General features: G+C 40.8%; 1 protein-coding gene across 1 annotated transcript in view; it reads right to left on the bottom strand.

The window, feature by feature from the left end:
- Window positions 1-15,250, bottom strand: part of CSMD1 (CUB and Sushi multiple domains 1) — a 2,556,145-nt gene that overhangs the window by 669,540 nt on the left and 1,871,355 nt on the right. Inside the window, exon 19 of the mRNA XM_075598211.1 lies at window positions 14,852-14,968. Within this exon, the coding sequence (XP_075454326.1) occupies window positions 14,852-14,968 (117 nt within the window). The remainder of the gene's footprint in view (window positions 1-14,851; window positions 14,969-15,250) is intronic.

Here is a 15,250-nt window from a genome sequence, read left to right as displayed (position 1 = left end):
TTGCCCATTTTAAATACATATAAATTACAATAAATACAGTAAATATAGTAAATACATATTACACTTACCTTTTCCAGGCACCCACGATGAAGGCCGTCTACATCCTCATCTTCAACCAGCTCATGTCCCTCCGGTACTGCAAAACATACACAAGAATAAAAATAGCCAATATAATGTCCCCTAACCCCTTAATCACCTTAGTGGTCATTAACCACTACAGTCATTAAGGGGTTAACCCACCCTCACCCACCACTCGGGAGGCTTAAATACCCTCCCCCACTAACCCAGGCAGGAGGCCTACTCACATACCCTTGGGGCCAATACCCCCCTCCCCCACCCCCAGTACCCACAAGAAAAACCATACACAGCCCCACAATAAACATCATCATATTTATTCAATACATAACCCACCCCCTTTGCCCCCCCATAAATACATGATTTATTATTTTACATACAGGGTTAATACCTCAGGCCCACGGGAGTCCCCGGTGGCCCTGACGAGTATCAGTAGCCCTCACAGTAGCCCAGCACTATGTTTCAAACAGGGTCTGGAGGCCTACAGGTGGGCCCCGCCAGGTGCCGTGGTCCACCAGGTGGTCTCCGCGGGCCACCGTAGGCCACAATGGGGTCTCACGGGTAGGCCTGCGGCTGTCTGGGTCACCTCAGGTAAGACCCACAGGTGTCTGAGGGGCCTCGGGTGGTTACCACTGGGGTCTGTGGGCCCATGGGTGATCCCTATGGGTCTGCGGTGCCCCCAACAGACGTGGGAACACTGGTTCTTCCCCGCCGGTATCCCCCGTGGACACCTCCAGCCTTGTACCCGTGGAAAGCAGAGGAGACCTCAGGTGGTCTCCAGAGGTCAATGGTGATTGTGGGGGAATGAACCCCTGTGATCCGGTGCTTCTAAAAATCCATAAGTGAATCTGGGTGTATGTAGACAATGTCAGACACGTGTAGAACAAGAAGGGCTGCTACACAGGCATAAAGATCCTGTTAGAGGGGACCGGCAACCGCAGCAGCATACGGCAGAATGAGAGATAAACCCGGGTAGGGGGCTATTGCACAGGGAAAGGTGTAGAGACAGGGAAAGAGGCAACCGTAAGCTACCTCTCCCGTGTACTCACGAAACCGTCGCCTGCTGCCCTGAAACGACCCGGTCTGTTCACTGCCTGTGCTTGGCCGGTCCCGTCTAAACAAAACATTAGGTTATGGTGGGACATAACGTCTCTTGAAAATTATATAAGATGTCGACGCATCCCCAGGGGATTACGCATTAAAAAGGTACCCTCCTTTGGGTTCATGAACAAACAATTTGAACTAGATTGGGTGCAAGCCCTTGATTCCTGCTCCAAACAGTTGATGGAATTAATTATACAGCAAAAGCTAAAAGAGAAATCCATCTTAATGGCTGATATTAAAATCCTTCAAACTAAATTGCAACCTTTTAGCAAAAGGGAGCAATTTATCAAGAACGACAAAACACTCTCATCCAATATTGAAATAGCTGAAAATATTATTAGTGAAAAGAAACAACTTAAATATGAGAGGGATCGTATTGATTATACAAAAAATCAGATTTATTGCTGGCAAAAGCCAGTTGTTGTTCGAGAGATCACGGGTTCCAGTACACCCAGGGGCAGGAATCAAAATTCAAGGAGAGGCACAGGAAATGCCCCTAACAAATCAATCCTCAAAAATAAACGCATTGAAACCTCTAGTTTCGAGTCAGACTATTCAGACCCGGAACCGAGATTCCATTCCGTTTCTTTTGATAAATCCAGGGAACAATCGAGAGATCGTGATGTGACTCACTATGAGAGTAATGCTACTCCATCATGTTCATCATCTAAGGCTAGCAGATCCTCTGGGCAACCCTCCTCGGCTTTTTTAGACATGGGTACAAAAAGCCGAGGAGAACGCGCAGATCAAAGAGGAAACGAAGGGGGAAGAGGCAGAATGAAATGGAAGAAGTACGATTAGGGGTGCCCAACAATGTAATCAATATTTCCGGTGCCGAATTAACATTTACACAATTGTCCCTCCTCAATAAAGGCCTCGGATTTGCTCCCAGCCAAAATTTTAAGCTTTTCGAAACAATTATAGACCTACAAAAGTTCACACGCAAGTTGACTTTAAAAAAGATGTACTCTAGAAAACAAAATTTGGACAATACATATAGTCCTGAGGAATTAATTGACCCCAACAGTTCATCAAACATCGGGGATCTGCTACCTCTTAATTTTTATGAAAACTGTGTACTGTCCGACATGGACTCCCTGTTGGAATTACAGGGTGAACCCTTGATGACATATACCCAGCCTGTCTTTGGGTCTGAAGATTCAGGCTATCGCCCGAAATCGATATTTTGCCCCAATTCCAATAGGGGACCGTCTATCTCCACATTCGAACACCTAGTCGAACGCGATTTACGCACATTGGCAAAAGGGTTCTCCTGTTCCAACGTCACAAAAGGGAACCTAACTTACACTGAAATACAAGAAATTACATGTATCAAAAAAGAACATGATTTAGTTATCAAGAGTGCCGACAAAGGAGGTGCTCTAGTTATAATGTCAAAAAAACAATATTTCAGTGAAGCAATGAGACAATTGAAAGACAGTACGACATACAGACCTCTCAAGAGCAATCCTACACCTCTATATCATCATGAACTAACAGAGTTGTTACAGATGGGTCGAATTCTTAATGTTATCAGCAAAAAAGAATTTGAATTTCTTTCCTGTCCGCATCCCGTGATTCCGATATTTCACCATCTCCCAAAGATCCATAAATCGCTGGTCGACCCTCCTGGCCGTCCTATAATAGCGAGCATTGGATCTTTGGGAGATGGGTTATCGCGGTATGTGGACAGGTTTTTACAACCTCTTGTTTTTGAGTTGCCCTCATTCATCAGGGACACCACAGACTTCATTGCCAGCATACAGGGGATCACTTGGCACAAGGAATACAGGTGGGTCACCATGGACGTGACCTCCCTGTATTCCATTATTGAACATCAGCACGGCCTTGCTGCCATTAAACACTTTTTGGATTTATCTACTTTATCTATCACACATTGCACTTTTCTATTAGAATCTATCTCCTTTTTACTCACGCACAATTATTTTTTATTCGATGCACATTTTTATTTACAGATATTAGGCACTGCTATGGGCACGAGTTTTGCACCATCATACGCTAATTTATTTATGGGTTTTTGGGAGTCACAATTCATTTATCACAGTCACAATTTATTTCGTCAGAATATTGTTAATTTTGGGCGGTATATTGATGATTTGATTTTCATTTGGAGGGGGGACGACCTTTCACTTCTTTCTTTCATCGATCACCTTAGTACTAACAATTATAATCTTAAATTTACCTATCAACACAATATTCATCACATTCACTTTCTTGATTTACTCCTGTATGTTGGCAATGACATGTCCATCCAGACAGATATATACAGAAAAGAAAATTCCAGAAACACGCTTCTAAAGGCTCAAAGCTGCCACCCAAGATCTTTGATCAAAAACATTCCAGGGGCCCAATTTTTGAGGTTAAAGCGGATTTGCTCCGATCCTGAGGTTTTTCTACTGAGGGCTAGAGAAATGTCCAGCAGATTTTTAGAGAGGGGTTACTCTACTCAGGACATTACCGCCGCATTCAATAGAGCTGATTCTGTTGATAGAAATACACTTATACGTAATAGGACAAGAAATCGCAAAACCAAAATTGTGAACAACCGATCACTAGCTTCAAAAAAAGTGGAAAGTCCAATGTTTATTAGTACATTTAATAGTCAGTCACAGCAGATATGTAACATCATTTCCAAACATTGGCACACGTTGTCATTGGATAATGATCTCAGCGATATTGTGAAAAATGGTCCAAAATTCTGTTACCGCAAAGCTAAAACACTGGCCTTTCACTTATCTCCTAGCATGTATCAATCCGGTTCCAATATTTCCAATGTTAGAAGCATACCTAAAGGCTTCTATAAGTGTGGTCATTGTTCCATGTGTAGATACGCAGTACAGACAAAATATATTTTATATAATGAAGATCGTAACAAGTATTACATTCAAACATTTCTTAATTGTAATATCACTCATGTAATATACGTTCTACAATGTACCTGTGGTCTCAAATACGTGGGACGTACTATTAGACCCCTCAAAACCAGAATCGCAGAGCATGTTAGGTTGATTAGAAAAAGAGATCTAAATCATCCGGTATCCAGACATTTTTCCACATGCTCTGCAGGTAACCTTAACCAATTCACCTTCAAAGCCATAGAACACATACCATGCCACCCTAGAGGTGGGAACAGAGAAAATGCACTTAATAAAAAAGAGATGTATTGGATATACACTCTCAGTACTCTCCATCCCCATGGAATAAACGTGGACTGGGAGTTGAAACACTTCCTTATGGGATAGATAGCTGGAGAGTCTCTGGGGGTGTACATCCTAGTACATCTCTTGCATTACTGTACTTATTACAAACTCATTACATCAACTGTATTTCAATTCTATATTTCTTCCCCCCGAATTATGAATTATAATGTATAACTGCATGTTTTCATAGTTGGTACTCTCTGTACCTTTCATACATTAGATTTCCAAATTGTATTGTTATTCTCCAATGATTCTTCAAATCTTTATTCATTTTTACTGTTTACGTGATACATTGATATCATAGATGCTGCAATTTACTATTTGTGATTTTAACCCATTGTTATTTTGTATTTTTTACTTGTTACCTTTATTTATGTTGTTGAACAATTACATACACTGTAATCTGTCCATGGTTCCTCCCCAAATCAAATACCAACTGATTGCCATTACCTGTGTACAATTAAGTATTGACCAATCAGGATGAGAATCCATGTATATATCTGACACCAGTGTAAGAGATCATCACTCTTTGATAAAGTTCCACACAGGAACGAAACGCGTCAGAGTGATCTCTGTGATGCGCAGCATTCTAGGTTAAATAAAGCTGTTTTTAACCATTCACGTTTGCGGTTGAATTCCTGCTGCAGTGACCGCCTACACACCACAAATTGGTCTCCAGAGGTCCCCCGCAGACCAAAAAGAACCAACCCTGTATGTAAAAAAAATAATCCTGAACTATACATTAAATACATCAATCCCCCCCCCAACAAATACAGTACAATAATGTGCAAAATAACTATTATCCAGATATGGATAATAAATTATTTGCCCATTTTGAAACACATAAAACATGCATAAATAAAAACATGAAATGTTAATCTGAAAATCACCACATTGCATCTTACAATTAAACCAGCAGCTAGACAAATGTATATCAAATGTCACACAATTGCATTGAGTGTGTACATGATGCAATTAATCTGTCCATCATGTAACACTATGCAAAATCAATTTCAAAATAAAATACACTATGAACAATGTCCCTTAACCACCATTGCCATCCACAAAATCAATTAGAAAGTAAGCAACATAAATAAATTGACCACCAATATTTCCTAAACCAATACAATCCAATCAAAATCAATTAAACAATTCCCTATTCAATTCATAAAGCCAAACCATTGACAAAATAATTCTAATTGAAAGTAACCACCATCATTCAAATCTAACTACCAGAAATAAGCCATTAAAAATAACATGTAACTAAATAAAAATTACATTACACACACCAATGTATAAATAAAGCTGCTAAATACATTAGAAATGCATGAGATACATAAACATTAGCAAAACAATCATTTATTATCCCTGTATGTATATCCATATAGATATACATAACATACAGAGGCAATAAAAGAGCATAATAAACAATGCTTTTACATCCCAAAATCACATACGATACACCCAATCAGTGTCCCTGGATGTATGTATATCCATAGGGACATAGATCAATTTAGGGGCATTAAATGGAAAATAAAAAAATACACATGAATAAAAAACAAAAAAAAACTGTAAAAGTTAAAATAATAAACTTTTCTTTTGTTTACTTACCATTAGATGCCTACTCACCGAAATCCAGGGGAACCGGAAGCTCTCGGACCAAATCCAAAGGTAACCATAAAATAAAAAACCATTACAATCCACGTCTGTGTCTTCTTTCTTCTATTTGTAATCCTTTTTGTCAGTCTTGGGGTCTTCTTTGGGGTCTTCTCCGTCTTCTTCATCTTCTTCCATCTTCTTACGCCACGCCCTTCTTCTCTTCTTAGGAGGGGAGGGTCTGATGAAGTGGAAAATGATAATAAATGCAGCTTCAACCCTTCGTGTAGATTGTCTTATCTTCAATCCGAGAGAAGTCTGGTGACAGGATACTGGCGAGCGCAGACGCAGATATATATAAGAGAACAAACACAAGCATATAGTGCAGATATGTCTGTTCAAGTGGTGTGGTAATTTTAGAACAAGATGTTCCTATGAGATTTCTACTTACAGATTTCTCACAGGACTTGTGTGTATAAAGGTATCTTTATGGAAGGTCTATATAGGATATCCAAATCTTCCAATCTGGCAAATATAAACATGCAGATTGGGATAGTATCCCCGCCACGAATAGTAACTGCTCTGGTGCTGGTGCCAAAGCAGAGGTCTGCGAGCTTGCAGGTAAGGAGGGAACATGTCGCAAATGACGTGTTCCCCGAATCCTTACTGTAAGAGATGTGTGCCAAGGTAAGCAATGGAGACCGTTTTTAAGGTGAAATTAAAAATAAGGCGTTATTGCGCCTGTCCCTTTTAACACTGCAAAAACATGAAACGTAGGCAAATAAGGGGTCAAACAAAGCTTCTGTTCCACTTGGGAGTATTTCTAGTTAAACATGTGCAGTCCACAACTCCCTTTAGATAGCATGTTTCCCGGCCCCAAACATATATTTTGATATGTGCAGAGATACAACAGTCTTAGAAAGGAAAGTCTTATCTGTCTCTCTGGTAGCTGTTGGGGGAAGGCTTCTCTCTTTCCTGGGTTGCTGCCTTTTCCTCAGACTAACTCAGCATTCAGGTGTAGAAGTCTTGTGAGCTCCAGACATCTGTGATTCTTCTGTGAGACTCAGGAACCTTTTATCTGTCTGTTTCCTTGGTCAGCCCATTTGTGGACTAAGGAATCTCTCCTCTGTCTGTCTCCTTGTTCAGCTCACGTGTGCTCAGGAGTCTCCCTTCCTGTCTCAGAGGCAGGCTTTTTCTGACACCTCTAATCAGCCAGGTGCTGATCAATTAACCAGCACACTGCTGGATTAGAGGCACGTTTTCTGAACAGGATAAGTTCCCTGTTACACTTACAAAGAGACATAATTGTATCACAAGAGCACCCAAGAACAGCCACTTGAGCATTCAGTTCTTGAAGCTGTCTTCCTGCACTTTTCCCATTCAATGTAGTCGCCAGTTCAGCTTATTTGGGATTGAGTTGCGATTCCAGCTCCATTTCCAGAGAATGTCCTATCTTTTCAGCTTCTTCAGCTAAGGATTCTTCTGGCTTGATTTTGCACTCCTACCTCTGTTTGTTGCCTGTTGGGCGGTTGCAGGTTTGGCTAGTGCTTTCTTAGGTGGCTCAAACTTCGTAATCTTGTTTTGAAGGTGAGTGGTGTCCCCAGCTCTCACTGTACCCTTGTCCTCACGGGCCTTAGTTACTGTGGGATACCGATGCTTGGGCAGAGCCAATACCTTTTCCCATATTGGAGGCATCTGTAAGTTACTCGTCTGCAGAGTCTCACTCTGTTTCTTGAGTGTTTCCTGCCATTCTCCTTTCTCAAAATCTTGGAATGGAGAGTTCAGAATAGTCAAAGTCCGTTAGCCGTGGTCTGGGGTTGAAGAGGTCAGAATCGTAGAAGTCAGTATAGCCGTGGTCTGGGTTGGAGAGGTCCGCAGAGTCGAGGGTAAGTCAGGGTCAATATCCAGAGAGGTTCCAAGGTCAAGCCGGGTCGGTACACAAAGGGTTAAACTACACGATAAACACAGGACAATGAGCAAGGCACAACATACGTCTTTATTTCTTCCCTGTGCTTTCTCTGAGCTTGCTTCCACCTGTCATTCATTATTTTGTGGAGCACTGTGAACTTCTTCGCTTGGGCCGCAGATACTCGTCTCAGTTTCTGGACCTTTTTGCGCTCCCTCTTGTACCGAGTCACATGGCCTCTACGATTAGCCTCTAGCGATGCTTTGGTGATGGTCAGGGTAGCCTTCAGTTTATCATGCTGCTTTGCGAGGACACACTGGGTAATTAGACGTTCCTGCAGCACTTGTATTTCCTTAGCAGCCTGCAGATTTTCTTCTTGCAGAGTTCGCTGCTTCTCCTCGACATTCTGGAGGTGTGTATGCAGACCTTGCAGTTGGTTCTGCAGTCGGTGCTCTGCTTCAAACTTTTCATCTTCCAACCGTTTCTTTATGTTTTCAAGCTCGTGCAGCATTTCATTCTTTCCATTGACGTGGTCTGTCAACTCTGAATTTTCCTTTTTTAATCTTAAATTTTCTCTTTTTTCAGTCTCTGTACTATTCAGGGCCTCCTTGCAGTCCACCTTCCATTTTTGCACATCTGCTTGGAGGCAGGCTGTCTCCTGGCGTGAGACTTCCATCTCCAGGTTTAGGGTCTGAAGCTCCATCTGAGAGACTTTGAGATCTAAGTTAAGATGGAGGATAGTTTTCTTTGAAATGTCCAGCTCTTCAGTAAGACTGTGAAGTTCCTTTCTGGAGACTTCCAGTTCTGTGCGGTAGCTGTTGATCTCATGATGTGAGGCATCCAGTGCTCTGCGGAGTGTATGAACCTCCTTCTGAGATACGTCCACCTCTGTCCGGACACTGTTGACCTCCTGTTGTGAGGCATTCAGCTCTATGCGAAGAGTGTGAACCTCTTGCTGAAAGACTGTAATCTCTTTCAGTGCCTCCTCATACTTCCGCTTCAGCTTAGCCATCATTTTATCAGATTGGCTCTGCTTTTCCACCATGGTGGCATTATTAATGTTTGCAGCATCTAGCTCAGTCTTGAGATCGTCCAATTCTGTCCTGGACAAGGAGTACATCGTGAGCACATTCTTCTGTAGCTACATGTTATTTTTCAGTAGCTCTGCGTAATCATCTTTCTTCAGTTTCAATTGTTCCTGGAGCAGATCACAGTGATGCCTGGCAACCTTCAGGGCATCCCGAGGGCTGGTCAAGGGATCGTTACTCACCGGTTCCAGCTCCGCTTCCCTGGTATGGTTGGTTGAGGGTTTCTCACTATTAGCACTGGACAGACACTTCTTTGGGGTACACGACTTCTGCCTTGGGCCCTCTGGATATTCGGTCATCCGCGGGACGACTTCTCCATTTTCTCTAGGCTGCAGGGCATTTCGGACTCCCTTTTCCTCCGCAAGATCTGCAGATGTGTCTGTTCCTTCCACGGTAAGTGAAGAACTGCTTTTCTTTTTCTTTTCCGCCTTTTTGTTTTGGATGGGACTCCGTCCCATCAGGAATACTGGGGTTTCCTTCTTTATTTGATACTTCAGCAACTTCATTGTATATGCCAGGCTTTTCTTGCCCAGGCTTTTCTTGCAGTTGTCTTAGCTGACAGAAATATTTGGTGATCTGCTGCTCCCGCTCTTTCTCCTGCCGATCATATTCGTCCTCATAGAGAGCGGTCTTTTCGGTTCGTACCGAGTTCAGGCACCGCCACCATTCTTGGGGTGTTTTGTGGGTGTCACTCGGTTCGGGTTCCCCGTAAGAGATGTCTTCCTCCTTATCAGACTGGAAGGGCCACTCTTCTGTGGGGTAGGGTTCATTATAGGAACGCTGCATCTTGTCCTCCATTTTGGGGCTATCAGGTGTATTTTTCTTCCTGACATCAGGAGGCGCTATTGCAGCTGCTGCTAGAAGCCCATATGGTGATAGTCCTACAGGTGGGCATATTTTGCTTGTAGAAGTCGTAGCTCTCACAGGCCTCTCTGTAGACTTTTTCTTCCCTTGGGTAAGTTTTACAATATTAGCAGTACTGTGCATGCATTCACTCTCATCGTCTGAATAAGGCCTGAAGGGACACTGCTCCATGTGGTTGGGTTCTTTACACCAGGAACACATTTTCTTCCCTATTTTTGCAGAGTCTTTACAGTGGCGGCCACCTTTATCCTCCTGCGGCCGCCACCGCGGGAATTTAAAAAACGGGGAGACGCGCGGCTTTTTTCCTGGCGCTTTCAATGATATGCGTCATTAGCGCTTATCTGATGATGCGGCCGCCGCGCGGGAAACTCCGGAAGAAACGGAGAAAACCCCCGCATTTATCCGGGCATGTAGGAGGATAAAGGCGGGCGCAGCAGTATTTGACTTCAGCTGGGCGGCCATTTTAAATTCCCAGGTTTTTTTTCCCTCCACAGGTCTATTCTTCACCTTGACCTATTGGGGCTCTATTTCCTTAAATACAATGCTTGCTAGCTGCCCATTTCTTGGCTTCAGCAAAGTCATTTGGTTTTCTGCTTGAGTTCAGTAATTTTTAGTCTCATCTTTGGGTAATATGGCATTCACTCTTCTGGTCTCTGCTGCAGGTGAACCTTTGTTTATGTTGCTCAGGATGTTTGTAAGACTATGCAGGCAAAAAGCACAAAAAAAATTCACAGGCAATCTCCAGGGCCCCTTTTAACTTCAATAGCCACCTCTCATCCCACTTCTGATGACCATATGTAAGAGATGTGTGCCAATGTAAGCAATGGAGACCGTTTTTAAGGTGAAATTAAAAATAAGGCTTTATTGTGCCTGTCCCTTTTAACACAGCAAAAACATCAAACGTAGGCAAATAAGGGGTCAAATAAAGCTTCTATTCCACTTGGGAGTATTTCTAGTTAAACATGTGTAGTCCACAACTCCCTTTAGATAGCATGTTTCCCGGCCCCAAACATATATTTTGATATGTGCAGAGATACAACAGTTTTAGAAAGGAAGGTCTTATCTGTCTCTCTGGTAGCTGTAGGGGGAAGGCTTCTCTCTTTCCTGGGTTGCTGCCTTTTCCTCAGCCTAACTCAGCATTCAGGTGTAGAAGTCTTGTGAGACATCTGTGATTCTTCTTTGAGACTCAGGAACCTTTTCTCTGTCTGTTTCCTTGGTCAGCCCAGTTGAGGACTAAGGAATCTCTCCTCTGTCTGTCTCCTTGTTCAGCTCACATGTGTGCTCAGGAGTCTCCCTTCCTGTCTCAGAGGCAGGCTTTTTCTGAGACCTCTAATCAGCCAGGTGCTGGTCAATTAACCAGCACACTGCTGGATTAGAGGCAAGTTTTCTGAACAGGATAAGTCCCCTGTTACACTTACAAAGAGACAGAATTGTCAATCAAATAACCTAAGAGATACAGGATTCAAATAATCCAAGTGTATGTCCTAACATCAAGTCATACAGACAATGATGTTGAAGACGTCTACTACAGTATAAAATCAACCAGCATAACACCAAAGGAAATTGTTACCTCAAGATCATTATGTAAGATTTCAATGCAAAGATAGGTGCCCAACAGAAAAATGAAGTATCAGTTAGTAAGTATGGTTTTGGCAACAGAAATGTAGGCGGAGACAGTTTGGTACTATTTGTAGAATGTGAAAAATTCTACATCCTGAATTCATTCTTTAAGAAGAATCCAAATAGAAAATAGAGTGCAGTAAACCGCATGGAATCACGAATGAAATGCACTATATCCTAACTAACAAGAAACACATGATTGAAGCCCTCAACCGTTTTGACACAAGGAATGATAACTGATTGGTTTGTGTCAAGTTACACCTTAATGCAAAGATGGAAAATAGAAAACTAATAAAAAGAAGATGAAAATGAATACGATCTACTACTCATTCTAAAATTTGTAGATTACATAAAAGTATTGAATTCTGCCCAAACCTCAGCAGTTCTAAATGTGTTAAGAAGCAAAAGTGTTGAAGAAGCGTACATTGAAATTATAAAGAACATTGATGAGAATGCCACATCAACAATTAGATTACATGAGGCTACAAGCAAGATAAGGATCAGCATGGAGACACCATGTCACCACCAATTTTCACAGCAACACATAATTGTTCAAGACATTGGATTGGGAAGAAAAAGGACACAAAATTCATGGGGAATACTTGAGTTACCTACGTTTTGCAGGTGACATTGCTATTTTTGCCACAAGTCTAGAAGACCTCCAAAAACAAATCAGAGTACTTGCCAAAGGAATGTAGGAAAACTAAAGTGATGTTAAATAAATGTGCCAACTCTACAAAGATTAAAATAATTGAAATAGAACTAGAAGAAGTTGAAGACTATGTCTACCTTAGCTGGCAAGTAACAATCAATGAGAGCCATTTAAATGAAATCACTGGAAGAATGAAGATGGTATGGAGTGCATTTGGAAGAAAGAAGACAATCTTTAAAGGGAACCACCCATTGTGCCTGAAGAGGAATGTTTTCGACCAATGTATTCTGCCCATTCTCACATATGTGTGATGTGAAACTTTAACCCTAATTGTGAAGATAATTCAGAAGCTTAAAACAACTCAAAGAAGTATGGCGAGATGTATGCTGGGTAAAGAAAGAGAAAGCAAGAAGAAAAATGGGTTCAAAACCAAACAAAAGTCTGTGGCATCATCACATGGATGAATAAATTAAAATGGCATTGAGTCAAACATATTGCAAGAAGAAATTACCATCATTGGACAAACATGGCTCTGGACTGGATTCCAACGGTAATTAAAAGACCGAGATGGCAACCACAATTAATATTGGATGATGATATCAGAAAATTTGCTAGAACAACGTAGAGAAGAGGCTTGAAAATGCAGTATTTGGAATATCCATCGGGAAGCCTGCATCCAGAAGTGAATTTACGAGGACTAAAAAGGATGATGATGAGAATATACAGGGACCCCTTTTATTTATTTAGAGAAAACAAGAGACCCCTTTTATTTTTTTATTATCTTGCAGACAAATCACTAAATTTTCATGAACATTTGAGCAATTATAGATCTGACACAGTAGATTATTTGATTTAAGATTTATTTGATAATCTAATAAAAATTCTCTGGAATTGGTGAGGCATGATGACCTCTTCAATTGCAAAGTTCCAAAATAGTGTCTAGTGAAAAAGATACTGTAAGCACGTTATAAAGTACTTAAGACAGAGCAAGAATGATGGCTCAAAATCCTTAAATAAAATGCTTGCTGATAAAGGATGGTCACTAGGAGGACTGAAAAAACTAATTAGTAAAAAAAATTATCGTGCAGGAGTGGGAGCAGCTGGATCAACGCATTATTGATGATCCAATTAGACAGTGGAGTTATCATCTTTGGGTTTGTATTATAGCAAAAGGAGGACATTTTGAAAACATACTTTATCGTAATCTTAGTGTCTCAGATTAGATTACAACAGTTGAACACATGTACAATCTACAAAGGAAAAACTGCTATTTCTAGTTTATTAAACATGAAGTTACCGCAGTGTATTGGCTAATTATTAGCATAATACAGTAATATCAATTTAGAAATCATCCTTTGATTGTATACAGTGCTTCTTATATAGTGCTAATCTACCTAACAGACCTACAATTGTGCAAATATTCCTTGGTGTTGTGAGAAATATATAAAATATGATGAAAAATGAAAGGGGTTCCTTTTTCCTAAACACAGTGTATTTATATAGCCCTATGGTACAGGTGCAGTCTAGGATTTAGTGTAGGTAAAAAGTGATGGCACCTCTATGATACCTAGATATATTCAGATATTCTTCCTCATTGCTCTACATGAATATCCCCAGAGCAGGTCAGTTCAAGAGTCTTCCTGAACTGGAGCTGTTCATATTCATAACTCAACCCCGTTATAACGCGATCCGTTACAACGCGAACCCACTTATAACGCGATGCAAGCCTGGCTCCCTATTTTCATTTTTATGAATACTTTACAACACGATTATTGGTATCTTAAATACTTTATTGTACAATGCATACAATTGTACATTGTTTCTAACATGATCCGCTTAGCACGATGTGATTCTTTGGACCCCAAGCACAGCGTTATATGGGGGTTGAGCTGTACATTAAAGTAAGAGCAACCGCACAACAGGCTAAGGAAGCACAAAAAAATAATTCTGATTTTCTTTAGGTACGTATTAAAACAAAGAATAACATAACAACCCTCCCTACATCAGCTACAACTTAATCAAAGTGGGGATATTTTGGGGTACAATGCAACCAGGTAACACCTCCTCATCAGTCCAGTCCACGTTAGGCAGTCAAGAGGTACTGTCTTTAGGGTGTTTGACGTACCACCAAGTGAAGGCTTATTCTACAGCCAGAAAACAGGGGGTCTTTAGATAGGGCAAGATAGGGGCATATAGCACAGAGTCCTTAAATCTAAATTCATGCTGTGCATCCTATGCTTCCCACCTTTAGTGCTGCTCTAATAGCCAGAGGCTCTGCAGGTTGGTAGTGAGTGCTTGACCTGGGGCTCTAGTGTCCTGGTTTTCCTCTAATTGTTTCTTATTTACTATCTGAGACACTGCTACTTATAGGCTTGTCTACAGTATCTCCCTCTAGTTAAGATGGGCCAGAATCCTACTAAGATGGAACTATCACATTGTGTTGAGGAATTACCATATTAGAGTCCTAATTGCTGGTCAAATATACCTAGTGCATGTCTCTCAAATAATAAAATAAATACATTTTAATGTTACCTTTTTAAATATCTCTTTCTTAGACCCTAAATCATATACAAATTCCCATGTTTCCTAGGCATAAACCATGTTATTCCATAAATACTTTGTTTTCTGGATAGAAAACGTGTCTTGGAAAATAGCACTACTGTAGTTTTTAAATATTGACAACATTGTTTTTCAGAAGATATACAATTTTTTTAAGTGTTATTACCCTTCCCATGAGAGACTTCAATTGTCCAAGTACAATTCAAGGAATTTGGATAAAAATCAGGAAAACCTGGAGAAAGGATTGTCCCAGTCCTTCCATGAATATATCCACCACACAAAGCTGAAATGGGATAAATGGATAAGTGAAAAATACAAATTAGTATATACAGAGAAGTGTTCTATACACAATGAAAAGTGCTAAATATAGAGGGTAATTTACACCACAATAGCATAAAATCACATATTTTAAAATAATGGGTGCTATTTCTTGGTTGCATGTATGTCCTAAATATATGTTTTTTTCATTATATTGTGATTTATAAGGTAAATGGGAATTTGAATTCTAAAATAGAATGTAGCCAGGAAATAATGTTGCCTGATGTAAAAATGTAATGGTTTTCTG

Source organism: Ascaphus truei, chromosome 4 (genome assembly GCF_040206685.1).
Source record: "Ascaphus truei isolate aAscTru1 chromosome 4, aAscTru1.hap1, whole genome shotgun sequence".
Taxonomy (NCBI): Eukaryota; Metazoa; Chordata; class Amphibia; order Anura; family Ascaphidae; genus Ascaphus; species Ascaphus truei.
This window is presented reverse-complemented; position numbering and strand designations above follow the sequence as displayed.